Source organism: Rosa chinensis, chromosome 1 (genome assembly GCF_002994745.2).
Source record: "Rosa chinensis cultivar Old Blush chromosome 1, RchiOBHm-V2, whole genome shotgun sequence".
In the NCBI taxonomy this organism is placed as follows: Eukaryota; Viridiplantae; Streptophyta; class Magnoliopsida; order Rosales; family Rosaceae; genus Rosa; species Rosa chinensis.
Window position 1 is genome coordinate 15,304,019 of NC_037088.1, and position 27,542 is coordinate 15,331,560.

The 27,542-nt window shown below is 36.8% G+C and overlaps 2 protein-coding genes and 3 long non-coding RNA genes across 17 annotated transcripts; 2 read left to right on the forward strand and 3 right to left on the reverse strand.

The window, feature by feature from the left end:
* Positions 1–1,919: 1,919 nt before the first annotated feature.
* On the reverse strand, positions 1,920–5,718 carry LOC112181624 (tRNA ligase 1). Of its 8 annotated transcripts, none has more exons than XM_024319999.2 (9): positions 5,326–5,715; positions 5,129–5,176; positions 4,764–4,844; positions 4,375–4,481; positions 4,085–4,213; positions 3,572–3,636; positions 3,134–3,295; positions 2,514–2,586; positions 1,920–2,396 (listed from the first exon to the last, which is right to left on the reverse strand). In XM_024319999.2, exons 4-9 carry the CDS (start codon positions 4,415–4,417, stop codon positions 2,329–2,331), a joined length of 540 nt encoding a protein of 179 aa, XP_024175767.1. In that variant the 5' UTR covers positions 4,418–4,481; positions 4,764–4,844; positions 5,129–5,176; positions 5,326–5,715; the 3' UTR covers positions 1,920–2,328. The 8 variants fall into 8 exon arrangements, 6 of the variants coding, with proteins under 6 accessions (XP_024175767.1, XP_040370028.1, XP_040370792.1 ...); XM_040514094.1 differs by having other exon boundaries at positions 5,046–5,176; XR_005806932.1 differs by adding an exon at positions 2,780–2,857 and having other exon boundaries at positions 2,345–2,396; positions 4,764–5,176; positions 5,326–5,718.
* A 1,221-nt stretch (positions 5,719–6,939) lies between these two features.
* LOC112189022 lies at positions 6,940–12,321 on the forward strand. 3 transcript variants are annotated; one of them, XM_040512995.1, is made up of 4 exons: positions 6,940–7,177; positions 7,365–7,448; positions 7,540–7,757; positions 12,066–12,321. In XM_040512995.1, the coding sequence occupies exons 1-4, from the start codon at positions 7,103–7,105 to the stop codon at positions 12,100–12,102; spliced, it is 414 nt and encodes a 137-aa protein (XP_040368929.1). In that variant the 5' UTR covers positions 6,940–7,102; the 3' UTR covers positions 12,103–12,321. The 3 variants fall into 3 exon arrangements, 1 of the variants encoding a protein (XP_040368929.1); XR_002931692.2 differs by lacking the exon at positions 12,066–12,321 and having other exon boundaries at positions 6,940–7,236; positions 7,540–8,344; XR_005805024.1 differs by lacking the exon at positions 12,066–12,321 and having other exon boundaries at positions 6,940–7,220; positions 7,540–8,344.
* On the forward strand, positions 8,674–11,342 carry LOC121051071. The gene is made up of 6 exons (XR_005805025.1): positions 8,674–8,981; positions 9,056–9,244; positions 9,764–9,841; positions 10,326–10,461; positions 10,557–10,599; positions 10,808–11,342. It is a non-coding gene; the product is annotated as an uncharacterized LOC121051071 (long non-coding RNA).
* Positions 12,322–19,083: 6,762 nt separating the features above from the next.
* Positions 19,084–20,484, reverse strand: LOC121051132. Its single transcript, XR_005805232.1, has 2 exons — positions 20,402–20,484; positions 19,084–19,418 (listed from the first exon to the last, which is right to left on the reverse strand). It is a non-coding gene; the product is annotated as an uncharacterized LOC121051132 (long non-coding RNA).
* Positions 20,485–20,677: 193 nt separating this feature from the next.
* LOC121051120 lies at positions 20,678–22,293 on the reverse strand. Of its 4 annotated transcripts, none has more exons than XR_005805215.1 (5): positions 22,136–22,293; positions 21,844–22,042; positions 20,960–21,630; positions 20,817–20,856; positions 20,678–20,724 (listed from the first exon to the last, which is right to left on the reverse strand). It is a non-coding gene; the product is annotated as an uncharacterized LOC121051120 (long non-coding RNA). The 4 variants fall into 4 exon arrangements; XR_005805216.1 differs by having other exon boundaries at positions 20,960–21,197; positions 21,508–21,630; positions 21,844–22,283; XR_005805222.1 differs by having other exon boundaries at positions 20,960–21,124; positions 21,508–21,630; positions 21,844–22,282.
* Between the last annotated feature and the right edge of the window lie 5,249 nt (positions 22,294–27,542).

The window sequence follows — 27,542 nt, forward strand, 5'->3', positions numbered from 1 at the left end:
GACCGTTGGAGATGTCAAATCCACGTGGCGTGCCCAACGGTAATAATTGATTGATGAAACACTCCTCCAACCCATATGTCATACACACATGGATTTGACATAGAGCCCTCTACTGTCAAATTTAACAGACGCAGCTCCCCCTGTCTTTTATTTTTTTATTATTTCTTTCTTCTCCCTCACTCTCTTCCCTTCTGCGTTCTCATCTCTCTCTCTCTCTCTCTCTCTCTCTCTCTCTCTCTCTCTCTCTCTCTCTCCCCAATTTCATGTCAACATCTACTACATGTCCTAATGCTACTATTCCTTCACATCCTCCCACTACTTTCACGTCAACCTCTAAGACCATCTCCAACGGAGATGTCAAATCCACTTGGCGTGCCTAACGGTAATAATTGATTGATGAAACACTCCTCCAACCCATATGTCATACACACGTGGATTTGACATAGAGCCCTCCACTGTCAAATTTGACAGACGCAGCTCCCCCTGTCTTTTTTTTTTTTTAATTTCTTTCTTCTCCCCTCACTCTCTTCCCTTCTACGTTCTCATCTCTCTCTCTCTCTCTCTCTCTCTCTCTCTCTCTCTCTCTCTCTCTCTCTCTCTCTCTCTCTCTCTCTCTCTCTCTCTCTCTCTCTCTCTCTCTCTCTCTCTCTATTTACCCAACTATGCATGAAACCAAATATCAGATCTTATTTCCTTTCCAGTTTTGATCTTATTTCCTTTCTATAATTCTAAGCTTCTAAGCCTTTGCCTTGTTTCTAATGAAAGAAGATGGAAACAAAATGATGAGAAGATAGATGTTTGTTTTTGATAATGGGATTTGGGTTTTTGAAAAGTGCAGCGAATCCGGAAATCGCTGGGTATAAAATGGTCTCTGAAAAGAGACTAGGTGGATCAAGAGGTCGCTAGGATGATTGCAATATATACTACTAGAATTATGGCCCCAGACATCGGCCAAAAACCTATGAGAAACAAAAACCAGACCGATGTCTTTGTGGGTGATGAGAAAGATTCGGAAAATGCAGACATCGGTTTTTAGCCGATGTCTGGTATTCGTGTAGACATCGGTTCCTAATTATAAATCGATGTAAATAGGTTTAAATGATAACAAACTTACATGTTTTACTATTGTTAAACCCACATTTTATTATATTTAATGCTTAAAGAAATATAGATTACACAACACAAGTTTGCGTTTTAACATCGTTATTGATTTAAGAACCGATGACTGATACTGTTACAGACATCGGTTCCCATTTTGGAACTGATGTCTGGTACTCAGTAACATATCGTTTTCGACAAAAATCAATGTCTGTATATTTTAGTAACATCGATTTCCATTTTGGAACTGATGTCTGGTACTTAGTAACATATCGTTTTTGACAAAAAATCGATGTCTGTATATTTTAGTAACATCAATTTCCATTTTGGAACTGATGTCTGGTACTCAGTAACATATTGTTTTCGACAAAAAATCGATGTCTGTATATTTCAGTAACATCGATTTTCATTTTGGAACTGATGTATCTGTATTACTAGACATCAGTTTTTATGGTTAAAACTGATTTCAACTTTATATCTAGACATCATACTAGAAAATACGTCCACGCGATGCTGTGGGTTTAGGTGATAAGAGTAGTAATCACAATCTTATAATGTTTGCTGAATATGCTATCGTTTTATATATCATAAAAGCTGGTTCACAAACTTTTTCACTAACTCTTACAAACTCTCTCTAATTCTTACAAAATTCAAAAATCAATGATCAATGATCAATTCATGACAAAACAAACATAACAAAAATCAATCACTGTATATCACTAAAAATACAATCTTCCAATTACAAAAACACCTCCGATTTCTGAACTAAATGACCACTAATAAATTTCCAAAAACACCTCCAATATGAAGCAAACACCTGATTTTCCAAGCCAATTACTAATTGCATAGTCTTCCAATTTACAGTAAAGTTTGTAGGCTAATTCTAATCTAACAAAAACAACGAAAACCAACCATAAACTCAGAAAATACTTGATCACCCTCCAAACCATTTGACCACAAACCTGAAAATGCACAACAAAAGAAAACAAAAGTGTAAGACCTACTCAAGCAGCTTCGTGGCTTACCACTTGGTTGTTCACTTGTTCTTCAAGGATAGAAGTTACCTCTCAAATGAATACACCTATAACCAATTCAAGCAACATATACTTAACTGTAGATGATTAAGAAGACAACAAACATTGGGATGTGTATTGCATATTTCATTCTACTCATTAAAACATATAAAGAGCTGAAATATTAAGCTGGTTTGCACGGTCCCTAACCACGGCCCTAAATGATAACTGATCTTTTGCACATTCGAGTAGCTGGTTTGCAAACATTCTCTCCAAGGTGTATTCCTATTCCATGAAACAAATTAAATGAATTAAGCTTATATCCACCACATGAATATTTGAACAAACTGCAATACTATATAGAAAAGAAGATAAACGCAAATTTCAAAGGTGGATTTTGACCTGGCAGCATAATCCAAGCACCCATTGTTGGCTTCAAGAAGTAGGTTTTGTACTTGTGATCAGAAAGAGGCAACTGCTTGTCAAGGTAAGCATCAGTTATTATCATCCAGCAATCAACAAATACAGAGCAACAATATATATATTGAGGAATATATCTCTTTCAAAAACTTGAGTCTTGACTTGGATTATACAACATATAATTCCTTGTGACGATTAATGAAGATTAATTAGCAGATGTCATCAGCCATGGAAATTGAGTAGCTAACCATTGCTATGCAAGAGGTACATATACAGCAGCAAAGTTTCCTAAATCAACTGGGGATAGACCGCGTTACTATCGTTTCCTGATTCAGTAATAAATATTATTGCCAAGGGGAAGAGCCCAACCCAAAATTAAGAAAGCTTGAACAGTGGATGGCTTGAATAGACATTCTCAAAAACATCAAAGTGATAAAAAATTGAACTTTCCATAAGCCATTCATAATTTTGAGAAGTCGCTCTTAAAAGGACCGATACAGAGAGAATAAGATTCTTTTACAAACACATCTTAAGACTTCCAGAAGTATAATGTGATGTACGACAATGTATCAAAATTAGCTTGAAATGGAACGGAGTCTGACCTGCAATTTGGTGGTAGAAAAATCAGCAGGGTGAGATTGTAAAAATTTTGAAACCACAGCTTTATCTGCATTTCTAGATTGGGTATCACCAGCTCCCCCAAGCCAGTCTGAATGGTCAGGGCAAAAAGAGGAGCCAACACGCTTGAGAAGAGCTTTTATTTGCTGCAAAAGGATTATCAAAAAGCAAATTACTCATAAAAATATTTGATCCGCTTTTTTACTTTTACTAGCCTCATACATGTGCAATGCACGTGTGATTGGTGAAAGCTCTTTATATTTATATTTTTTCCCTTTTTTTCATTTTACTATAGTAACTATTTTCGAGAACTTTATTATAAATTTTATATTTCTATTTGGCAATTCATATTTTGGTGAAGCCTGAGTGCTTCATTTATAGTATAGAATAGTAATTCTCATATTCGAAGAATTAATCATTACCTGTGTTTCATCCGACCTATTTGCAGCACAAATCTCCCTTAGGCTTGGTCCCAAATCATGACCAGCTGAAATATACAGAAAACTCTGGTGTTTAATAATTGTACACACTGTTGGGCTATTTACCAGCTAAAATTTCATATTAAATAGTTTGACTGGTGCTTATAATATCACTAACATTCCAAATTTGGAACACAGTTTTTAAAGAGGATAGCCTCTATTTATGAAAAGATGACTACAGTGTTGGACTTCATCCAACAAGGGGTTAAGCACTCAAAGAGTCCACATTTAGCTCACCTTCAAAGATCACCCTTACCGAAAGTCGGCCAAATCAGTAATTGTTTTATACTAATTATAAATGGTCAGTACATATTTACCGATTTGGCTGATTTGATGACCTGGCAATGAACAGTTAGATAATGGGACCACATTTTAAGGTGGACTCAATTAAAAACTTCTTCAGTTTAATTTGACCTATAATCAAAACATCATAAATGACAGAATGAACCATCATACCTCCTTCCATTGGAGGAGGAGGGAAATCTTTTAAGACTTCCACCATATGCTTTGAGCTCTCATGGCTTACAATACGAGCAACAATACCCTCTAAGATTTCACCCTGCTCCTTGATATGGTCTTTTGAACCTGCATATTAAAGGATAATTTAGTTCTGCATCTCACAAGTTTTCAACTGTTGCTAACACAGAAATAGAAACACCAAATGAATGAGAATCTGTGATGCATGCGGAGCCAATTATAAAGCAGAAGATGACAAAGATAGTTAAATAATACATTTGAAAGGTTACCTGGTATAGATATATCTACAACTTCATCAAGAGCTCTGCACATAGTTGTTGCAGTTCCTTCTTCACACAAGGCATCAAAGGCAGCAAAAAACGATGTCACTGCTTTCCTTTAGTTACAAAAAAGGAATGAATTAAAACAACGAATTATAATACTATGACTTAACTGCAAAATGTTTTCAGAGGGCTTATCTGAATGACAAATATGAGAATCAAACCTTACACTATGATTCATAATAGTACGTCTGCTTTTATACCCTTCTCCAGCTAAATTAACTTTAATCAAAAACTCAAAACTGTAACCAGGCTCTAAGCTATATTGAAGTTGTTTAAATATATAATGTGTGTGCATGCGCGCGCGCACACACACACACTATGATTCATAATAGTACCTCTGCTTTTATACCCTTCTCCAGTTAAATTAAATTTAACTTCCCACTACATGTATGTGTGCACTCACCTCCCACTTGTGCCTACATAAACATAGGTCATGCATCTTAGTTGCAAGCATGAAAATTTCAAATCTGTTTGTTTGAATTGTGAATATGTAGCATACAAACCCAAACTCAAAACCAACAACAAACTGAATCATCCACTTATAACCACAAAATGCAAGATTAATATGATCAAATGCCAAAACAAGGAACAAATTTAGAGCAAGAAAACTGACGAACAGAGTATAAGATCAAAACCAACGCCAGAGTAATTAATAATTAACTCTGAATATGAGTAGGTAACCCAATATAGCAGAACGAACCCGAGTCCTGAAGTTCCACAGTTTTAATAGCAAGGCTGCCCTGTATCCCTGCAAATGCAGTGAAGTTCAAACAAAAAACCCAGAAATGGAAGACTAGAAGTATCGAATGAAGTCACTGAACCCAGCCTTACCCAGAAATCCAAATCCGAAATCGAACCCTCAAGTCTGTAAGTAAAGTGAGTAACCAAGCAACTTACCTAGAAATCCGAAATCGAACCCAGCCTTCAACCAAAAACTGAAATCAAAGTATCGATTGAACCCAGCCTTCAAGCCTTCAAGTAAGCCTTCAAGAAGTATCCTAAGAGTTGCAGAACCAAATCTTGTAGGGAGTTCATGTCGGAGATTGACGAGCTCATGTTGGAGAATGAACTCGAGGTAAGGTCGGAGAAGGAGCTGCTCGAGCTGCTCGGGTCGGAGAAGGAGCTCGAGCAGCTCGGATCGGACAACGAGCTCAGGCCAGGTTGGAGAACGAGGTCGGGGAATCGGGGCAGGTCAGGTTGGAGAGAGAACGAGGTGGACAAGGTTCGAGAGTTTTCAGAAAAGTGAGAGTTATTAGGGTTCGATAGTTTCAGACAAAGAGGGAAAAAAAACTAAATGGGGGAATGAAATAATTGGTCCCCGCGTTTCTCAAAAGTTTCAAACTTAGTCCCTCCGCGTTTTTGAAAATTTTTCGAACGAAAATTTTCTCATCGTTTTATTTGGTGACTGATGTCTATAATAACAATAGAAATCAGTTTTTTCACAAACTGATGTTAACATGTTTTTTAACATCAGGTGCAATCCTGACCGATTTAATAGTGGCGATGTCTAATGACATTATTCTAGTAGTAATTGATTAGTAATTGAAAAAAGAAGAAGTGACGAACATGGAGAGAAACAGTCCAAACAGGAGAGGAAGATAGAAATAGAGAGAAAAAATTGAGATGATGGTCGAGATCTGTTGCGAAGCTTGTTTTGGACAGAGAGACTGAAACAGAAAGCTTGATCAACGATGTTGCTTGGATCTGCTCTTGCTGTGTTTTAGTTTTCATGGGTTTTGAATCTTGGAATCTATTGATTATGGGTATCTGATGTTGTTCTTGTAGAAAAGACAGAAAGAAAAAAAAATCAGAAGAGAAGTCGAGAAGAAAGAGAAGTTGAGGAGAGAGAGAGAGAGCATGTTATGTGTTTGTAAATAATACAAATTTTTTTTTTTTGAACAAGTAATTAAAACAATTTAAAAAAAAAAATACTCTTATTATTTGACCAATCCATTGGAGAAGGAGTGTAGCAAATATAACACTGCCACGCCAACCTTCAAATTTGAATTTGACACAAGCATTTTAACTACTCCATTGGAGATGCTCTAATATGAGCTCTCCCTCTCATGCATCTGCCACACACACTGTCATCCACTTTGATGAAACTGAAGGCTTCATTGATATTAGTTCTCAACCTAGCTCTGATACCATGAAAGCTTCAAGGTAAGCTTGAGAGAAAACCAGAGAGAACTAGAAAAATAGAAACTGAGCTTGTATAAAATGGAATGATTAGTTACAAAGAGCTTAGGGTTTGGTATTTATAGTAAATAGCTTACTGACTTAATTAGCATGCTAACCACGCTAACTAACAATGCTTCCTAACTAATCCATGTAACCATAAGTTGTATGCAGGGCCGGCCTTGCCTATGGGCATCGTTGGCGACAGCCTAGGGCCCAACATAGAGGGGGGCACCAGATTTTATCAATAAAATTTAATATATATATATATATATATTTATATAACATATATATTTAATTATATATAATTATATATGTATAGAGAGTGGAATGTAAAAAAAAAAAAAAATCAGATTTCTAGATGCAGATCGCATCTTTACTTCTTCTTCTTCCAACGCACAACGGCAGGCACAAAATTGATTATCCAAGCATCTCTTGCTCTCTCCCAAGTCCCAAACCTTGAAACCCAGCAATTTTTTTTATTAAATTGGTTTCAATGGTTACTCAATTATTCAGTTCATTCTCATCCATCACCCAATCTTTCTCCTCTCCATGTTTATGTTATTCTACGGTAATCATACAAATTTTTCAGCTTTCCATCGATGTAGGCTGAGGTACAAATCAAAATAGGTATTGGGTATTCTTCAATTTTGATATCCCATGAAAATTTGGATATCAAAAGTCTTGTTACTTGTGTTTTGAGTTATGTTGATTTCTAACAACTTGCTCATTCATTGGTTTTCAATTTTCAATATTAGGTGCAATTGGAAGTTGGAGTTGCAAGTCAATCTCGATCAGAAAAGAAAGAGCAAGAAGGAAAAAAGCAAGTTCCAGATTTCCAGGTATTGTTCTATGCTCCAGTGTTTATCAATTATCATTCAAAGTGAATTCTAACAACCTGCTCATTCATCGGTTTTCAATTTTCAATATTAGGTGCAATTAGACGTTGGATTTGCAAGTCAATCCCGATCAGAAAAGAAAAAACAAGAAGAAAAAAAGCTGATTCTAGATTTGCAGGTTTTATTATTCTATGCTAAAGTGTTTATCATTCAAAGTTTAGTGTTTTGGCTTGCCAACTTTCAGTTTGAAGCTTCAGCAAGATATCATATTTGGCTTGGGACTATAATGCTATTCATAGCGGACAGCCATAATTAAGTGTATATTTGATAATTTCTATTTTTTTCCAAGTCATTTTCTATTTGTTTGTTCAACTTTTGAATACGGTTTTTCTTTTTTGATTCAGAAATTCTTCATAAGTTTTACCAAGACACGCGTTATCAAGTCTCTTATTTGTGTGATTGTGTCGAAGTGCTACATTATGTGTGATCTTTTGGATTAGCTAGCTAGGAGTTTTCTGTGGCAAGAAAAAATTTGTATTATTTTTATATGAGATTTTGGTTTTATGTCCGTTTTATGTAATAAAATCGGCGTGGGGATGAGCCGCCTAGCTTGACTGGGTTCCAAACCCGTAAAAAAAAAGATTTAGAGTATGACTTTTGTAAGAATCACTACATGTCTATTTAGGCTAGTTGGGCACACACACAAAATTTCGCCCTGGGCATAAAAAAGCTCGGGACCGGCCCTAGTTGTATGACAATTGTCAAGATAACACACGTGAGGAAAATACAATAGCGGATAACACACGTGAGGACACTACTAGAAATTTCCCCATTAGCACCTCTTTCTTTGCCACTAAAAATCTTCAGTGTCAAAAATGAATAGTTTCACACTGATATAAAAAATCAGTGGTTTTTTTTTTCTGTCACTGATCATCAGTGTCTAATGTATACAGTACATACAAGCAATTAATTGTTTAATCCCTACGTCACTGATAACGGTGTCAACAAGGAACAGTAAGAATACTATAAAGCATTGTTTATGTGATTCAATAATGACAGAATGAAAAAGTAGGACTTCAATAATTTTTCACATGGCTATGCCATAGCCAATTCTAATTATAGCCGTCGGATTAGTGATGAAGAGTTGATCTAACGATGAGATAAAACTTCCTTTAATATACCCCCTTCAGAGTTCAAACCTAATTTAGATCTAGATCTGGAGGTTTCTCCCCTCATCTCTCTCTCTCTGTCTCTCTCTCCATACCTAAACAAGATCTAGTTTTTCTCATCTCCTCCTAATTTTCCATCTCTCCCTCTCTACTGTTTTCTTCTAAGTAACTGTTGCAACCCATCACAATTGTCATCCGTTTTCAATCTCAGCACTACAAAGAACTCGAAGCCACCATTGACATGCTTCCGTGCTTTGCGTTGAGTTCCAAACGGCGTTATCATCAAGGCCAAGGAGGGATTCTCAAGAAGACGATAAGTCTCCGGTCACCGTCACCGATTTCAGCAACCAGGCACTGATCAGTTTGGGTAATTTTGCTAATTAGTCCTTAATTTTGAATCTAATTACAATTTTGAGGGCTGATTGGGATCGGTGGAAACAGAGATGGGGAGACAAATCCCTTTGATTTTTTTGGTGGCGGAAGAGGACTCGGCGTCGGTGCAGTTGAATAATCTGGTGGAGCAAGCGGTTGATAAGGCCGTGCAACCATCTACTTTCCGGCAGAAGAAATTTTTGGTGTGTTGAAGTGAAATAGCTTTCGTCGTGTTTGAGAACATGCATTATGGAGAAGGTTTGTTTCTATTACTATTTTTTCTTGTCTTTTAAACTTTATTCCTGCTGTGTCTCTTTATGAGTTATGAATATTTGTAACCTGTAGCATTTTGTATAAAGCAATCTCAAGTTATGAAATGAACATGTTAGACTTGCATGCAACGAATTAATTTAGCAGTCAGCTTGGTGTCATATGGATTAATTTATTTACTAGTCCAAGCATTTCTTAATTTTCATGGATATAAGTATGATAATGGTGATAATGATAGTATATAAGACACGGATTAGCCTCTTGGCTTTGTCGTATTGCTCAAGTGACAATGTACTGCTGACTCATAGTTGTCGTTGCAAAGCAAAGTTCATTCTTTGAGAGATCAAATTTGGAAATTTTACATTTTATCCTGTGTTCTTTCAATTTTTCTTATCTGATAATGTGGATTTTTGACAAATTAGTTGTTGTTTCAAGTTCAAGATTCAATTTTTTTTGGTTTCTATTATGATACTGGTCATTCCCTGAAAGTTTTAAAATGATACGTAGAGTGCAAGATGTTGCTGAGTTACTTGGCATGATGGTTGAAGACCACAAGCGGTTGCAGCTTAATTTGAAAACCTATGCGTAAGTACTTATGTAAATGTTATTGGTGTTTATTTCTTTTCCTGTTTTCCTTTTTTGTCTAAAACATTTCAAATTGTCACAGGCCATTATAGTTCACAGTGAGTCCTCTTAGCATTGTTCTGAATTCATATTTACCAGGGATGACCTTGGCCTTCTAGTGAAGGGAATTCGTCCCAATTAATTTTAGTCAAATCCCTCTTCACTTTCCAAACTATCACCTTCTGAGATAATTAGATATGTACTGCACTTTGGAACTCTAACTTCTAACCTACTAAAGACCTTTTAGCAGATCAGTCTCTGTTTCTATGTGTTCTATGAACTTTTGTCTGTGATGTGTTGGATTGGTTTAGTTACCATTTTTATCACTGCTCTGTTTTGTCTAATGAATTGGGTTGATTATAAAAACTGCTTGAAATTGTATTTCCTCGTAAGTGATAGTTTTTCTAGAGCATATATAGCTAACAACCATGTTTCCGATGTTTAGGAAAATGTGAAGACACAAATTATATTTAGGCCAAATGTTTCTATGGCGTTGTTCTTTCAATACAACACTGCTTTGGGGGCCGCCTTACCAGGTTTTGGTAGATGCCAACTTTATCAATTTCTCTATCCAGAATAAGGTGAGTGTTTAGTGCTAATTGCTTCATGTATAAGCTACAGCTTGTTCAAGTTTTCTGTATTAGATAATATAATTGTTTTTGTTCACTTTCTGCAGTTGGATTTGGAGAAGAGAATGATGGACTTCCCATATGCAAAGTGTGAGTCTTAGAGTTATTCACTTGTATTAATGTTTAGTGTTTCTTAGGAATTGGGTTTGAATGTTCAGTTTTATATATAACAAGAATGATTAAGAGAAATTGGTTAACTTATGATAGTGACCAAAAGTTTTGATAGTTAATGCATGGTAATGTTCCATTTCTCTTGTTTATTTTTCTCTAATTGTTTATCTGTCTTTTAAATATACAGGTACTCCTGGTATCACAGATTATGTAATGGCAGAGCTTCAAAAGTTGGGTCAGAAATATCGTGTGGCTCTGAGGTATTTTCCTATGTTTTCTACAGATTGTTTTCATGACCAAAAGGGTTTGAAATTGAGTGTATATGCAGATGTGCACTTCTATTTCAGTATCATGTCCATCAGTTTTTTATACCTATTGTTCTGTAGTTATGTTTATTTGAATGCTAAATTTCTATAATAGCTTATATATTATATCCTTGTATACTACATGTTCAGAACCAAAGAGACACCTCTAACTTCACTCTAATGTTTTGTATATGTTAAGTTGGTCTGTGTAATTGTTAGAATAAGAACTAATTGACCTGATATAATGTGCATGTTGTCCGTGTCAAAAGAAGAGTTGCAGTTGTGGGATGAAGTCTTGATGTTTATATATTGATGGGTGCATTTGTAAATTTATAGTTACTACATTTATTGTATTATACAATTTAAAATACAATATATAGTACAAGAATGTAAAGGTGCCATCTGGCACCTTATTTTTTTTAATACAACCTCATAAATTTGCCACTAATATCAGTGGCATTCCAAAACCACTAATATCAGTGTGAATTTAGATGCTGACTTTACCTTGGATTCCGTGATTCCACTATTGTTGTATCAGTGCCTATTGCCCCGATGGGACCTGCTATAGAGGGGACTGATTCCTCAATAGTGGCTGCATAGTGGCTAATTCTGTTAGCAACTGTTTTCAGTGTGCTTTGTCCCAATAGGGACTAATTGAAGTCAGTGTGGAATGGGGAAATTTCTAGTAGTGGGAATAGGTGAATCGGTAAAACAGGTATATATGTTAACAAAAAGATGCTATGTATATTTCACTTTGACTCGAGGAAAAATAAATTAATTAAGCAGGATAATTACCAAGTCTCATGCATGATTCTATGCAAAAAAAAAAGACTCGAGAAAGAAGAAATCAGGATGTGAAAAATGAAATACATAACAATGGCAAAGTATGTGATCTGCAAGCTCAAGACACATTTTGAGAATTGAGACAATCCCAGTTTCTCGCGGTACATGTGACTCATTCATAACTTCTGACCCATTAAACAAAATTGTCAATAATCAAAACAACGAATAGCGCGCTAGACATATATTTGAAAATTTTAAGTCATACCAGTCTATCTTGATGCATATAAAGAGCCCTCTAATCCTCTACCCCTCATCTCTTGTTCATTCATTCGATCTTTCATCTTTTCTTGCATATAGAGAAGCACAAAAACAAAAGCAAAAGGCAAAACAGTAGAGTTCTTGTTTGTCCAAAATAACGAAGTGAAGTTGTTCATGAAAATGGTGCTGGTGGCTGCAGTGGTGGTTGTCCTTTTGAACTTGGGTTCAAATGAGGCGTGCAGAGTCTTAAACAACAACAATATCATGCAAAGTGTTATTAATCATCCCCATTTCCCTGTGGTTATCAAGCAAATTGTGCAGAGGACTATAATCCTACCATCCAATACCGGAGGCCCTTTTGAGGAGACGAAATTAATCTCTTCAACTAGCAATCAAAGAGTGCACAGTAGAAAATAAGAATTTGATGTGTTTGGAATACTTCGATGTTATTCATCTCCAAAAAAGGAGGTTTATAAAGAGGTAGAAGAGTAGTCCCACTAGGAAAGAATCTCCTACAACTATACAGAATATGTAATCTACACGTACTAGGAAAGTAAATATTTACAGAATATTCTACACTCCCCCTCAAGTTGGGGTGCATAGATGTTAATCATGCCCAACTTATCAATTGAGTTGTCAAACACTTTCCTTGACACTCCATTCGTAAGAACATTTGCTAACTGATCTTCTGTATACACAAAAGGGAAACAGATAATTTTTCTATCTAGGTTTTCCTTAATGAAATGTTGATCCACTTCCACATACTTAGTCTGGTCATGCTGTACAGGATTACGATTAATTTCAATAGCAGACGTGCTATCACAGTGTAAGTCCATAGGCTTCTTAAGTTTAAAACCCAAATCTTTCAACACATTACGAATCCACAACATCTCACAAACTCCGTGGGCCATACCTCGAAACTCAGGTTCAGCACTTGACCTAGCAACAACCTTCTGTTTCTTACTACGCCAAGTCACAAGGTTTCCTCCAACAAACGCAAAATACCCAGATGTGGACAGCCTGTCCGTCTTATTACCAGCCTAATCTGCATCAGTGTACCCCACAACTTCCAACTCACCCTTTTTCTCAAACAACAAACCTCTTCCAGGTGCCATCTTAAGGTATCTCATAATGCAATAGACTGCATCCATATGCTCTTCACTGGGACAATGCATAAATTGACTAACCACACTCACAGCATAAGCAATATCAGGTCTAGTATGAGAAAGATAAATAAGTCTCCCTACTAGACGTTGGTAACTTCCTTTATCCGTTGGAACCTGATCCAGATGGATGGCGAGGTTGTGGTTCATTTCGATTAGTGTCTCAATGGGGTTGCAGTCAAGCATCCCGGTCTCAGCTAACAGGTCAAGTACATACTTACGTTGAGACAAAGAAATCCCCTTCTTAGACCTTGCAACTTCAATTCCAAGAAAGTACTTCAACTGCCCAAGGTCCTTCATCTCAAATTCATTAGACAAATATTTCTGTAGAGCCTCAATCTCTTTTAGATCATCTCCTGTGACAATCATATCATCAACATATACTATCAGTGCGGTAATCTTACCTTGACTACGCTTGATGAACAAGGTATGATCCGAATTACTTTGTCTATATCCGAACGCCCTCATAGACTTGGAGAACCTTCCAAACCACACTCTAGGAGACTGCTTCAAACCATACAGATCGAGACTTCTTCAACTTACAAACCTTGCCAATATCACAAGACATATTTCTGATTCCTGGCGGCATGTCCATAAACACTTCTTCCTCCAAGTTTCCATTGAGGAAAGCATTCTTCACGTCAAATTGATGTAGAGGCCAATCTTTAGTTGCTACAAGTGAAATTAAGACTCGAACAATATTGATCTTTGCTACAGGGGCAAACGTCTCTTCATAATCAATTCCATAGCACTAGGTGCATCCTTTGGCAGCTAATCTTGCTTTGTACCTATCAATGCTCCCATCCGCTTTAAGTTTCGTAGTAAACACCCATCGACATCTAACAGTCTTCTTTCCAGTCAACATAGTCACAACATCCCAAGTCAAGTTTTTCTGCAAAGCCTCTAGTTCTTCATTCATTACTTGAGTCCACTTAGGATCCGCCAAAGCATCCTGTACACTACTAGGAATAGATACAGTGGATAATTGATCAACAACAAGTGCATGTGACCTAGACAACCTATGGTTAGACATGTAATTAGCTATAGGATACTTAGATTTGGTTTTGATGTCTGGTTCATATTGTTTCTTAAGAATACCCTTGGTAACCCTCTGTGATTTTCTAGGCACAATATTATCTACCCCAGATGATTAATTTAAAGGTTCCTGAGGAGGAACATTCGTAGCAGATTCTTCAGTTGACAATGTAGAGAGGGGAAAGAACTCTGATGGATGAGGACTCATTGAAGCGTCAATGTCATCCTCAAGGCACATGGCGGCTTCACTTTGGGAATCACAGATGTCATGGTGTTGGCTGGCATCATTTTTGTGTTCTCGCAGGTGGTGGACCCAACTGGTCTACCCAAAAGTCCACCGCTAGAACTAAATAATGGTCTGTTGGCAGTATCCTTACTAATCTCACAAGAAGAGGGGCCCACAACAGTAGCCTTTTCAGCCTTTTATGTCCCATTGTTTTCGGCCTTTTCTATCCCATTGGAGGTCCCCACAGCAACACCTTTTTCTATCCCATTTGAAAACCTCACGGCATCTCCATGTTTTGTCCCATTGGAGGTCCCCACAGCATCACCTTTTTCTAATCCATTGGAAGACCTCACAGCATCACCATATGCTGTCCTATTTTATGTTTCTATTTCGCAGGTGGAAGGCTCCACGGCATCACCATTCATTGGTCCACTGTCAACTAGCTCATCTTCTTTTTGTTTCCTACTGCCCCTGTTTCGTTTTTAGCCGATGTTGGAGAATTCCCAACTCCAAACCTCGATTCCAAAGCTTCTAATTCTTCAAATTCTTCAAATGCAAATAAATATCCAGGATTTCCTTTACAGCCTTTCTCCCCCTGAAGGGAAGACTCTGAATTTCCCCCTGAATAATAAGGCTCGATTCACGAAACGCAACATCAAGATAGACATGTATAGTTCCAGTAAGAGGATCATAACATTGATAACCCTTCTGAAATTCAGCATAACCAATAAATATACACTTACAGGCACGGGGATCAAGCTTGCTACGTTGAGGCTTGGGAATATGAACATAGGCTACGCATCCAAACACACGAGGCTCCAGGTTAGGTAACGATGGAAGTGAAAGAAGTTTATGAAGTTGCTGCTGAGGGTTTGGAAATTCAATTACCTGAGAAGGAGTATGATTAATGAGGTAGGCAGCGGACTTCATAGCTTCTCCCCAATATTCACGAGGTACATGCATGCCAAACAAAGAAGAACGTACAACTTCAAGTAATTGCCGATTCTTTCTTTCTGCCAATCCATTCTGTTGAGGAGTATACAAATTCGAAGTCTGATGTCGAATTCCATGAGATTGCATAAACTTCTACATAGGGCCATTAACATACTCTCCACCATTGTCAGATTGGAAGACACGGATAGCCTGTTGGTACTGGGCAGATACCATCTTGTGAAAGTCTTTGAACATGGAACACACATCACTCATGTTCTTCAATAGAGACACCCAAGTCATACGAGTACAATCATCAATAAAATTTACATAATATCGAGCTCCAGAGAGAGAAGGGATCTTGGTAGGACCCCAGACATCAGAGTGAATTTTCATAAATGGAATAGGACTTTTATTAAAACTAGGTGAATATGAAATTCGATGAGTCTTAGCCAGTTCACATACATCACAACGAAACTCTAAATCACTAACAACAGAAAACAAATGAGGTTGCAATTTCTTAAGATAACTAAAAGATAGATGACCCAAGAAACGATGCCACAACCACACTGTTTCCTTAGCATTCTCTACTCCATTGACCTGATTCACTTGTCCTAACAATTGTTGCTCTCCACTTTCTGTCAGATCCAAGTAGTAGAGTTTCCCTTTTCTAACACCATAACCAAGAATCCGCCGAGTCAGAATGTCCTGAAACACACAGAAAGAGGGATAAAAGGTTACAATACATGCTAGTGCTAGAATAATTTGGCCAACAGATAAGAGATTATATGCCAATGAAGGAACAACCAACACAGAATCAAGGGTTATTGTTTCAGACAGGACAACAGATCCTTCTCCGGTAATAGATGGTTGCTCTTCCTCTGTAATAGCCACAACAACCTTTCCAAGGTTCTTCCGCGGTTTCTTGGTGAAATCCCACCAATCGGGGTAGCTAATTACTTCATAGCACTGTTGCTTTCTATGACCCAAATCTCCCCAAATTGGACACTTAGTATTTCCATATGGATTTGTTATACCCAGAGGGCGGCGTTGAGGAATTGAGAAGCCCGGGGGAGGACCATGTTTGCGTTGGACAGCCATGATAGAGGATTCAGAGGCGTGTCCCATTGCCTGCCTCTCAGAATGCACCTTCCGAACATATGCATAACTTTGCTCCAACTCAAATTTTGGGTCTTTGCGTAGAATCTCACCACGGACTTGATCATACTCTGAATCGAGTCCGCTAAGATACATGTGAACTCGCATTGGTGCCATGGCAGCAGTTTCTTGAATAATTGCAATGACCGTGTTATTTTGAGAAGCCATACGCTGATCAATCTCCTGAAACATTCCCACCAATTCATTGTAGTAGATAGGAAGAGTCCGGCCATTTTGTTTCCCTCCAAAGCATTTTTTGTTTAATTCAAAAATCCTAGTTTCATCATAATCATCATAGAAGGTCTTCTCAACAGCTTCCCAAACATCTTTAGCTGTTGGGAGTCGGATATACCAATTCATGAGTGATGGCTCCATGGAATCAATAAGCCAACTCTTCACTTTTTCATTGTCCGTAGCCCAACCTTCAAATTCAGCTAAGTTCTCTCCTCTGATGCAGCTTTGGCTCCAGTGAGGTAGCTGACCTTTCCTCTTGCTCCAATCCTCATCTTCATAAGAGGTGCCCATATGGTATAGTTAGATTCATTCAAGGCAATGCCAGTTGGAAACGCCAAATTGTCTTGAGCAGTGGTATGATAATGATTGATGATTGGAGGTATGTTGTGGAGTGCAAGAGTGGCAGAGTCATCTTCCATTGAGTAAAACTAACAACCTATACGTGACCAAAAAGAGGTATGCAGCAAAGCTTTGCTGGCTAGTACTTTAATCAAAGTTGGCTAGTACTTAATCAAACAAGGCCTTGTCGGCTAGTGTACTTAATCAAACAAAAAAGGTGTGAAGCAATGCTTGTCAGCTAGTACTCAATCAGTTAAGTGTAGCAGCAACTTCGGTGTAGTGATGTCATCCTATGGTGATGGACAGATTGATTAATGATTCAAGAATTGTGTAGACTTTCGAGATTTAGGTACGTTCTGCGGTATTCGGATTTTGGGTTTCAAAAAGAGTACGGTGCAAGTTCAAAAGATTAAACCTGCTCTGATACCAAGTAGAAAATAAGAATTTGATGTGTTTGGAATACTTCGATGTTATTCATCTCCAAAAAAGGAGGTTTGTAAAGAGGTACAAGAGTAGTCCCACTAGGAAAGAATCTCCTACAACTATACAGAATATGTAATCTACACGTACTAGGAAAGTAAATATTTACAAAATATTCTACATGCACTATGTTTTTGATCAGGGCATCTACATTCCTTCTATTATCTGCCAAAGACAGCAGAAAGCTCCACTGCCACCCTCTGGCGGAAATCTGATCACTAATCCTTGAAGCTCATGGTTCCTTCCTCAACATGGTTCTAGCAAGTTTAGGTCGTCTTTTCTTTAAGTTGTAATAAATATTGTTTATGAGATTCACAGATTAATTTGTATACAAATTTCAAGGGTACTTTTTATGTAACAACACTCATAACTTGTATCTAATTACAGAATAATAAAATTTATGATTCTTTACTTTTGTCAAAAAATTTCATGCAATGATTTGGATAAGCATAACTGGTGCTATTAGAATTAGATCTAACTCTGAGTTTGTTACTTTGAATAATCAAGCTGGATTTGGTCATAACCAAAAACAAAATTTTTCAGTTGGGTCTATGAGAAAAAGAGTAGAGGAAGAACAGTAGGGAAAAAGAAAAAAAAAAAAAAAAAAAGGAAAAGATGCTCAGATAAAAAAAATGGATTAAGACATGACGAGACGAAAATGCCCTTCAAAATATGCCGCTCGACAATCTCCTTGACGGAGCTAACGGCTCCATGTATGATTATTCGGTCAGGGTTAGAACCTCATGTACTTTTCTGATATTTTTGAAACTTAAGATACAAAAATTTAGAATGGCGAAAAGATTAGGTACTTTATGGTCGAAATTTAGGAAAAATCATCCGCACGGTACCTCACGATTCTCACCTAATATATTGAGTTAATTACATATAAGTGCATATTTGAATGTTTTTGTAGCCATAAGGCCACCAACTAACTTTTTCCCTCATAAGGCCACTAGATTAAAAATGGTGTTATATTTTGGATATAAAAACCAACATATTTACATAAATGCCACTAGAGTAAAAAGTCAACAACTATTCTCTCTCTCCTCTCCTGCGAGGTCTCCGGTCAACTCCGGCCAACTCCGACGAGTTTCCGGCAAACTCCGGCCACCACAAAAGCTACTGTCACTAACACCAAAAGCTACTGTCGTTAGCAACAAAAGCTACTCTGGTGAGATTTCCGGCAACCTCCGACGAGGTTACAAAAACTACTGTCACCAGCAACAAAAGCTACTGTTACCAATAAAAACTGCTTTCACTAGCAACAAAAGCTACACTCCTCAAAACCAAAAGGTATTAACCCCCCCCCCCAAAAAAAAAACAAAAGCTACTGTTACAAACACCTAAAGTTACTGTCATCAACAACAGAAAACTACTCTCACCAGTAACAAAAGCTACTCTCACAATCACCGAAAGCTACTCTTATCAATGCCAAAAGTTATAACCAGCAGAACAAAAACTACTCCTAGAGATTGAGAAAACTATTCTCAGAGACTAACAAAACTATGAAAATGTAAATGATACAACCAAAATAAAAATGCTACTACAATCAAGAAAAGAAAACATATTCAATGGTATAAAAAGTATGCATGGTTCAATAGTAATATAACTAAGTGAAAAGCAACTTCCATAGTTGTCAAAAACCACTGCCATAGTTATGAAAATCTATTACAATAATTGTATAAAGCTACTGCCAATGTTGTAATGCTACTGTCATTTTTCAATGGTGACGCTCTAAACCCATAGGCATAATTTTGCCACCTTCACCACGAGACTTCATTTCAACATTTCTTGGTTGGCTAAATGATCTCTTGCTCCATGAAGGCTTCAATATCCAAATTCACATGATTTTCAAAATCTACTAGTACAAATGAAAAGCGAAGAGTTCTGCAAAAACAAAGATACAACAAAATATTAGTATTTGAAATGAAAACTAAAAAACAATAATGTACCTCAACGCCGCAAACGTGGCACTCTTTATCAACTAGATAATCAAAAACAAACAATCTAAAAAGCTATTGACAGAGGCACAAAAAGCTACTATAAAACATGTACAAAGCTACTAGACCAATAATAAAAAGCTAATGCTATTATAACACATGTATAAAGCTATTGGACCAGTAATGAAAAACTACTGACATAGGTACATAAAGCTAATATAACATATGCACAAAGCTGCTGGACCAGTAATACAAAGCTACTGACATAGGTACAAAAAAACTACTATAACACATGTACAAAGCTATTGGACCAGTAATAAAAAGCTGCTGACATAGATACTAATTGCAACAAAACCAACTAATTATCCATGTTGATAGTCTAACAAAAATCTCAAACAAGAAATGCTAGAGAAACGAAATCAAAACAAAAAGAAAACTGAATTTCATCCATAATCTTGATTTTCCAATAAGCTATTGACAGAAGGCAACTTGAAATCAATCAAAATGAAAACATAAAAGCTACTAAAATCAGCTTGAAAAGATACTAACATAGGCATAGAAAGGTACTATCACTATGTTGAAAAACCACTATAATAGTTATAGAGAGCTACTGATTTGAAATCAATCAAAATGAAAATAGAAAGCTACTGACATTAGCTTCAAAAGATATTAACATAAGCATAGAAAACTACTATCACTATGTTGCAAAGCTACTACAACAGTTATAGAGAGCTACTGACAGTAATAAAAAATGAAAGAATTTTGGAAGAATAAAGATATGACAAAAATCAGTAGATAGGCGTAAATGAAAACACATGAATCTAGAACTCTATCAACTAGACCATTAGCTTCTAGTTTTGACATGAATGAAAATACATATAGTAACTACCAAAAATGCATAGTATAAGTATTAGGGCCAACATGTAAAACCTTATGCATGCTGTCACCATATGCTTTCTTCAAAACATGAATTGTTTGCTGGACCTCTGTTGTGCATGAGTAATCACCTGCAAGTACAATTTTCATATTAGATCACTTGAGGACAAATTCAAAGACAACCAAAAATTCGCTCCCATAAACCAAAAGAGATTTAATTTCACAAACATCTACAACATAATTTCCACTGCAACAACATCTTTCTCTTTATCAATTTCACATAAGCGAGAATCTTAAAAGTACACATGGTCACATAAAAAGCACACCAAACTTGCCTTGAACCCTGCTAGTAGCCCTTCTAATGTTACCAAGTCCACCTACATTCAATCACAAATAAACAATTCAATTCCACCAAGCATAAAGCAAAACAATTCAAATTGAAACAAAAAAAATGCTAAAAAGCACAGACCTTTGCCACTGTGTGAATAGGCAAGAATAAGCAATGCTCCCTGAAAAGCAATAATCACCATTATTCCAAGAAACCATGCATCATTTCTTTCAAACCAGAAAAAGAAAAAAAGAAGGAAATGACTGAAATGAGTGTTAAATTACCACGACAATAAGAGCAACATATAAGATTGGAGAAGACCTTGATTTAGAATAGCACGAGCTTGAGAGCCAACTGCCTCCGTTGTCACCCAATCATCGAGAACGGTTCGCATTCACTTGCCTCCTCAATCGATAAATTTTGAACTAAGCTGAACTGCAGGTCCATTACTAAATATGTTTGCCACGGAAGTTGAGCACAAGATTCATTAGGTGGAGATCCTGTATCTATATCTATATGTTCCTAAAGCCATGCATGGTAAATAAATATAACTATCAAATTAAGCACCAGCATAAAGTTTAAGCAAAGCTTTAGAAACATCTGCAAATGATGACTGCTGTTTACAAATATATAAATAAAGAAAATCAGTACTCTTATACCATAAGTACTGAATCAATGCCTATATAAATTTATATGAATTCTGCTAATACAAAACAACAACCCGCATAATTGATTTATTATGTGAATGGTTTACATTGGAATTGATAGAGAGCATGTATATGAGAATTATTTCAAATAAGGAACTTGTATTGATTCTGTCTTCATTACTCACAGTAGGTTTGGTCACCTCCAAAATCATGGACTGCAGTTGCACATACATCGCTAGCTTTTCTCTTTGGGGCAAACTGCATCAACATGGCATCCAAGTGCTTGAAGTGACTCAAAAGGCACAGTTCTTCCAGGAAAACATGTAGGTAGATTAAGTAAATTATGCTTCGCAAATGCGAGAGATCTAACATTTTTATTGTTAACTACAATTATAGGTAATCAGTTTACAAAAACAGGTCACTCGATCTTAATTGTGAATCAAAAACCCTAACTCAATCGACTCCAATTCAAATTTTCAAAGTGAATCAAAAAATCTCATTAGCAAAAAAAATACATGTACCTTTGAGGTTAGAGGAGAAGGTTCGAGCAGAGATTGCAGTACAAGACGAAGAAGAAGTAACAGCGATAGCCATTTCTGAAATCGAAGCAATCCAATTTGGTCCAATTTTGGTATAGCAGTCCTCGACGTCGGAGATCGACGCTCCAGTTCGGCCGCGAGGATGGCAGGCGATGCCAGAGGTCCTCTCCAGTAGCGAATACTTCAATTTCTCAAACGAAATTTGAAAAATTACTGAGACAAACGAGTAGAAAAACCGTAGAAGGCGTAGCAGTGAAAACAAAGGTTGACTCACTCGCAGAGGCAAACGAAGATCCAGTGAAGGCAAGGCTCATCGAACACACGAGGTGTTACCAGAAATTGGACGCCGGAAGAGATTAGATGGTGCGCCGAGAAGAGAGAGAGAGAGATGAGAATGAGATCTGTTTTGAAAGCATATTAGTTTATCGAAAGAGAGAGAGAGAGAAGGTTGAGGGCAAAATAGGTATAGCATAAAAAGAAACTGATGTTTTTGTGGCTTAAAGTGGCCTTATGTGTACAAAAAGATTTGGGTGGCTTTTTGACTAATTAAAGTTTCAAAATGACACTTATATGTAATTTTCTATAATATATTTTGGTACCTCAAATTCAAAAAAATATCAAAGTGGTACCTGAGGTTCTGACCTCAACTGAAGAATAGTATCTGGCTCCGTTAGCTCCATTACAGGGGCTGCTAGCTGGCATATTTTTAAGGGTATTTTTGTTATTCAATCTCTATTTTTTTTTCTCTAAGCTCATCTCCACGTTTTATCTAAAACTTGGTTGTTTTGGTGACCTAAGGATCACAATTCATTTTAATTTCAACTGCAGAAACCTCACTACTATCCAAAATGAACAACCATTAAACCAGGAGATGAAGCAAATTAAGTGTATATACTTTTTCTACAGAAAGCTGCAAGTCTAATGCAATTTTCTTAATTTGCTCCAGCGACAGCGGAGCAGTGACTTCCTAGGCTTTACTCTTATGACTCGATTTGCTTTTGATACTCTTTCTCTCTCTCAAAGAAGATTCTGAAACTCAACAAAAGATCGTAACTTTTTGGAAAAAACTAAGAATCAAAGCCAAACCTAAAATCAGCAATGAACCTAACTACTTAGATAGTAAATAAATTTTCATTAGCAATATGAAATTCTCAATCCAAGTCTTCGAATTTTAAATCCCTAATTCTACTATTTTGAAGAAGATGATAGACAGAGCTTACGTGGAAATGAGATGCTGCACTTGAAGCAGTTGAACAACTGATAAACGTCGTCTATGGACACTCTTCACCGTCATCTTGATTTATTCTAGAAGACAAGCAAAGGTAGTTCCTTCTAGGTACGTGGAGTTGCAAATTGGGCAGACCATGACCTATTGCTGTTTCTTGATATGGGTGGCGAAGCAGAATTAGGGCTGGTAGGTGCTTTGGCAGCAGTGGTTCGGCAGCGGAGGCTTGAACTCAAGATTCGCTAGGATTAAAGGCGAGACGTGAATGAGTTTAAGGAGGAAGAAGATGAAAAGATGGGTTTGCTAGAAAAACTTGGAGATCTTGTTATTCTTGACACCTAGTTAGGTAAATTCCCCATAAAACTCTTACCCTCTCGGCGGAGCTCGACTTTGGGCAGCTCCGATTTCTTTTTCGGTTCATTGGTACGCTCAAAGTGAGTGCCAATTTAAAACCCTGCATCGAATTGTTGTATAAGTAAGTAGGGTATCTTTCTAAGCCCAGGATTGGGTTATACTTCCTATCAAAAACGTTAAATAAATTAGTATTATTCAGAAAGTATAAAACAAAAATAAAACAAAGTATATAATTACAAAAATCGCAAGATAAGGGGGTTTATAAGAGTTTGTATTTAAATCTAACTACTAAATATGATGCAAGTGATCACACAAATCTGAATCACAATAGAAGTAGATGAATGGAGGAAGTAGAGATATAATTAACAACTATTAACACGTTAAGCAGATTATCAAACATAAATTTCGAATCAAACATGTCATAGAAAGAAATAGTCAAGAACAGAGATGAACACATACAAAGTCCTTATTACTTCCCTTAATTAGATTAATTAGATGAACGCACCATAATAAACCCTATTAATCATGCCAAGCATAGTGAGTGATCAATTCCCTATAAAAACACAATTAACGCATTAAGCATATGTGAAAGTTTGATTGATTTAAGCAAAGACAACAAGTTAGAATGCTAATCTTATTATGCAAAGCTCATTGTTGATTTACCTAAGGAATTATAGGTACATTCAGCAACTAAGACCTAGAATGCTAGCATATCTTAATCTAGATGCAATTACATGCTTATAATTCTAAGTTGCGCACCAAAGAACATAAACACATAAAGGGTGGGATTGAAGCACAAAATCAACAAACAATCATGACATATTTGAAATAGAAAATTGTAATATGAAAAACCTAAAACAAAACATGCTTCATGGCTATTGGAAATCAATCTTTAACATCCAAACTTTAATCTCACAAGAATTCGAAGCATCCAAAATAACAAAACAAAAATCTGTTTTGAATTACAAGAGAAGAAAATTGAAATTAAACTAGAAAAAGACATGGTTACACTTTTGAAGATCTCAAAGATGCAAGAAAGCTTCAAAGGTGGTGGAGGCAAGGTGAGGACTATGGCAAGGAGATGTTCATGGAGTTTGATCATGGCTTCTTGAGAGGATGTTGGTCGAATTTTGAGAGAGAAAAGGGGAGGATTACGAAATTTGATTCAGGATTTGAGAGATTTCAGAGTTATGGAATGGGTGGATGTATATGGAGAGAGAAAGATGGCTGAATGGGGTGAAGGAAGATGTGTAGGACATCCAACATAAGTGTGTATATATATAGAGAAGGGCTAAATACTAGTTACTACTCTGTGGTTTAGGTCCAAAATCAATTCAGTCCGTGGACTTCTAATTTCATCAAAAACACCCCTGCACTTTCAATTTTGATATAATAGGTCCAATTCGTTAATATTATGTTATGAGTTCAAGTTATAATTGGATTATTTGTGAAAAAACTATTTATTTTATAGTGGGACTCACTCCTAAATTGACTATGCAGGCCACCTCGACACCACATCATAAAACATAGGTCATATATGAGCCACATTAACAAGTTAAATAACTTCAATTATTGGAAAACTAACAAATTAGACCTATTATATCAAAATTGAAAGTGCAGGGGTGTTTTTGATGAAATTAGAAGTTTAGGGACTAAATTGATTTTGGACCCAAACTGCAGGGTAGTAATCAGTATTTAGCCCTATAGAGAAGTTTTAGACGTCAACCCTAAATCTCCTTCTTCAAATCTGATTCAACTTCCTTCTTTTGTGTTGATGTAGATTTCCTCTTGAATTCGACATCATCATCATCGTGTCTGCAATATGTTCTCAAAATCAAATCAAATATGGAATAGAGACCTTCCCAAACTTGTCCAAAAGATACTCACGTCCAAAACTCTCATTATTTGCGCAAAACAGATTCTCGGGCAGATTAACCTTCACGTACTAAATCAGCCATAACTTATTTTAGAAAATTGATATTGACGAACCGTAAAAAGTTTTAGAAACTAGACATCCGTAATTTTCTAATCATATAAGGACTTTGTCAAAGTCGGTTGATCTACGTAGGTAGATATCCTAATTTGAATCGAGTTTGACTTTGATGCGTATCTTGCTTCCAATTAGAATTCCTTGTCTAATCTTGATTGCTTTTCGGCTACATGCCTTGCACATGTCGTTTATGACATCATCTAGAAACTTCATGAATGTTCTTTGTGCTCTCCTAGCCCACTCAGGTGTCATTGTATCATCAAGACTCCTAATGCCAACAGGTTTCCTAGTCCAATTAGGACACTTGCATTTTTGCCATTTCTCATCATTTTTCCGAGTTTGACTCCTAGTTGACTCATGATTCCTATTTCAACTGGAATTCCTTCTCCTAATAGAACTAGGAAAACTTCATCTCTCTATTTCTTGTCATTTATGCGCCTCATTTCCTCCTTGCCTTCATTTTTGAATCAAAACTACCTAAAAACACAAAATTAAGCTAGAAATGATAATGTTAAGGAAATAACTAAGTAAAATATAGAGAGAATAACATCAAAAACATAGCAAATATTGCTCTTATCATTCATTATACTTGACTGCTTCTTCCTCATCATCGTCTTCTATGTCTGGTAGTAGAGGTGGAGGAGGAGGAGGAGAGAGCTTGCTGGTGGTGTTAATGAGTGGAGTGGGAACATGACTCGGATTAGTGAGGATTAAGACATAAAATGATGAAAATACCCTTAAAAAATTACTAGCTGCAGCTTCCGTAACGGACCTAACGACGGTAGATACTAATCTTCAGTCGAGGTCAGAACCTCATGTACCGTTTTGATATTCTTTTGAACTTAAGGTACCACAATTTATAAGGTGAGAAACGTAAGGTAACGTACGAATGATTTTCCCAATTTATCTATAGGTATCTGACCCAATGCCCAAATTTGGACAAATATGAACCCACTTACCCCATTAACAGATTTGTGTTCCCACTCACCCCATTTAATGACAAAATGTCACTCTTAGCCTCAACCCAATAATTAAATTACCCCTCAGTCATAATCAATCTTTCTCTCTTCTGCGAATTTTCATCCACGACGACTCTCTCTCTCTCTCTCTCTCTCTCTCCCCCCATCCTAGCCTTCATCTGCAACCAGTTTACCGTCATTGGTTGGGTCCGATGGCTTGAAGATCTAGTGCATCGATCAGCTCAGCGTCGGTTTCAACAACGGCTTTGCTGATGATGGCGCGATGATGCGTACTAGTTGAAGAGGTGGTTGATATACTCGGTGGAGATGATGTTAGGGATGTGCAATCCAGGCTTTCGGAGAAGATCCAGTTCGAGAAGTTTGGGCTCACAAAGCCAAAAAATGAATCAGACGACAGTGAAAAACTGTCGTCTGCTAATGCAAGTTGTTGTTGTCTATCTCAATGCCGTCTGATGGGTGAATCAGACAATAGGACAAAACTGTCGTCTGAGGAAATTTCGCACAACAGCAGCGACTTACATGACTATTGTTTGAACACCAGAAAGAACAACAGTGACAAATATCTTAACTCTTGTGCGAGTCAATTTCAGACAACAGCTGCTAGAAGAGAGAAACTTGTGAAGAACAGTCAGAAAACATTGACTTGTAAATAAACTGTTGTCTTAATGAAGCTTGTACATCATCTGACTAGCTGGTTACTATTTATTGAATTCAAACAAGACGATAGAATAAGCCTGTAGCCATTGTGTATCATTGTTTCATAATATAGCATCTTATAATAAACTGTTGTCTGAAATCAAGTCATACAATAGTAGCCTTCCTATTCTCTATGGTCTTCCTTAACTTCAGACAACAGTTTTTTGTTTCTGTTCTCATTATGTTCATTTATTAGACAATGGTTCGCTGTTGGTATTGAATTGTCTGCTATAGAAGAGAAAAAAATACATTCTGGATAATAAAAACAACACATCCACAACACGTCCTTGACGCCAGAAGCACATCCATTAATTCCCAAAACTATTTCATCCCACCAGAGGAATTAACACATCCATTGTTTAGATAGTTTCATATCTGCATTTAAGTACTACAGACTAGTATACCAAAAGGTGAAAGCACTAGTACAAAATTTGAT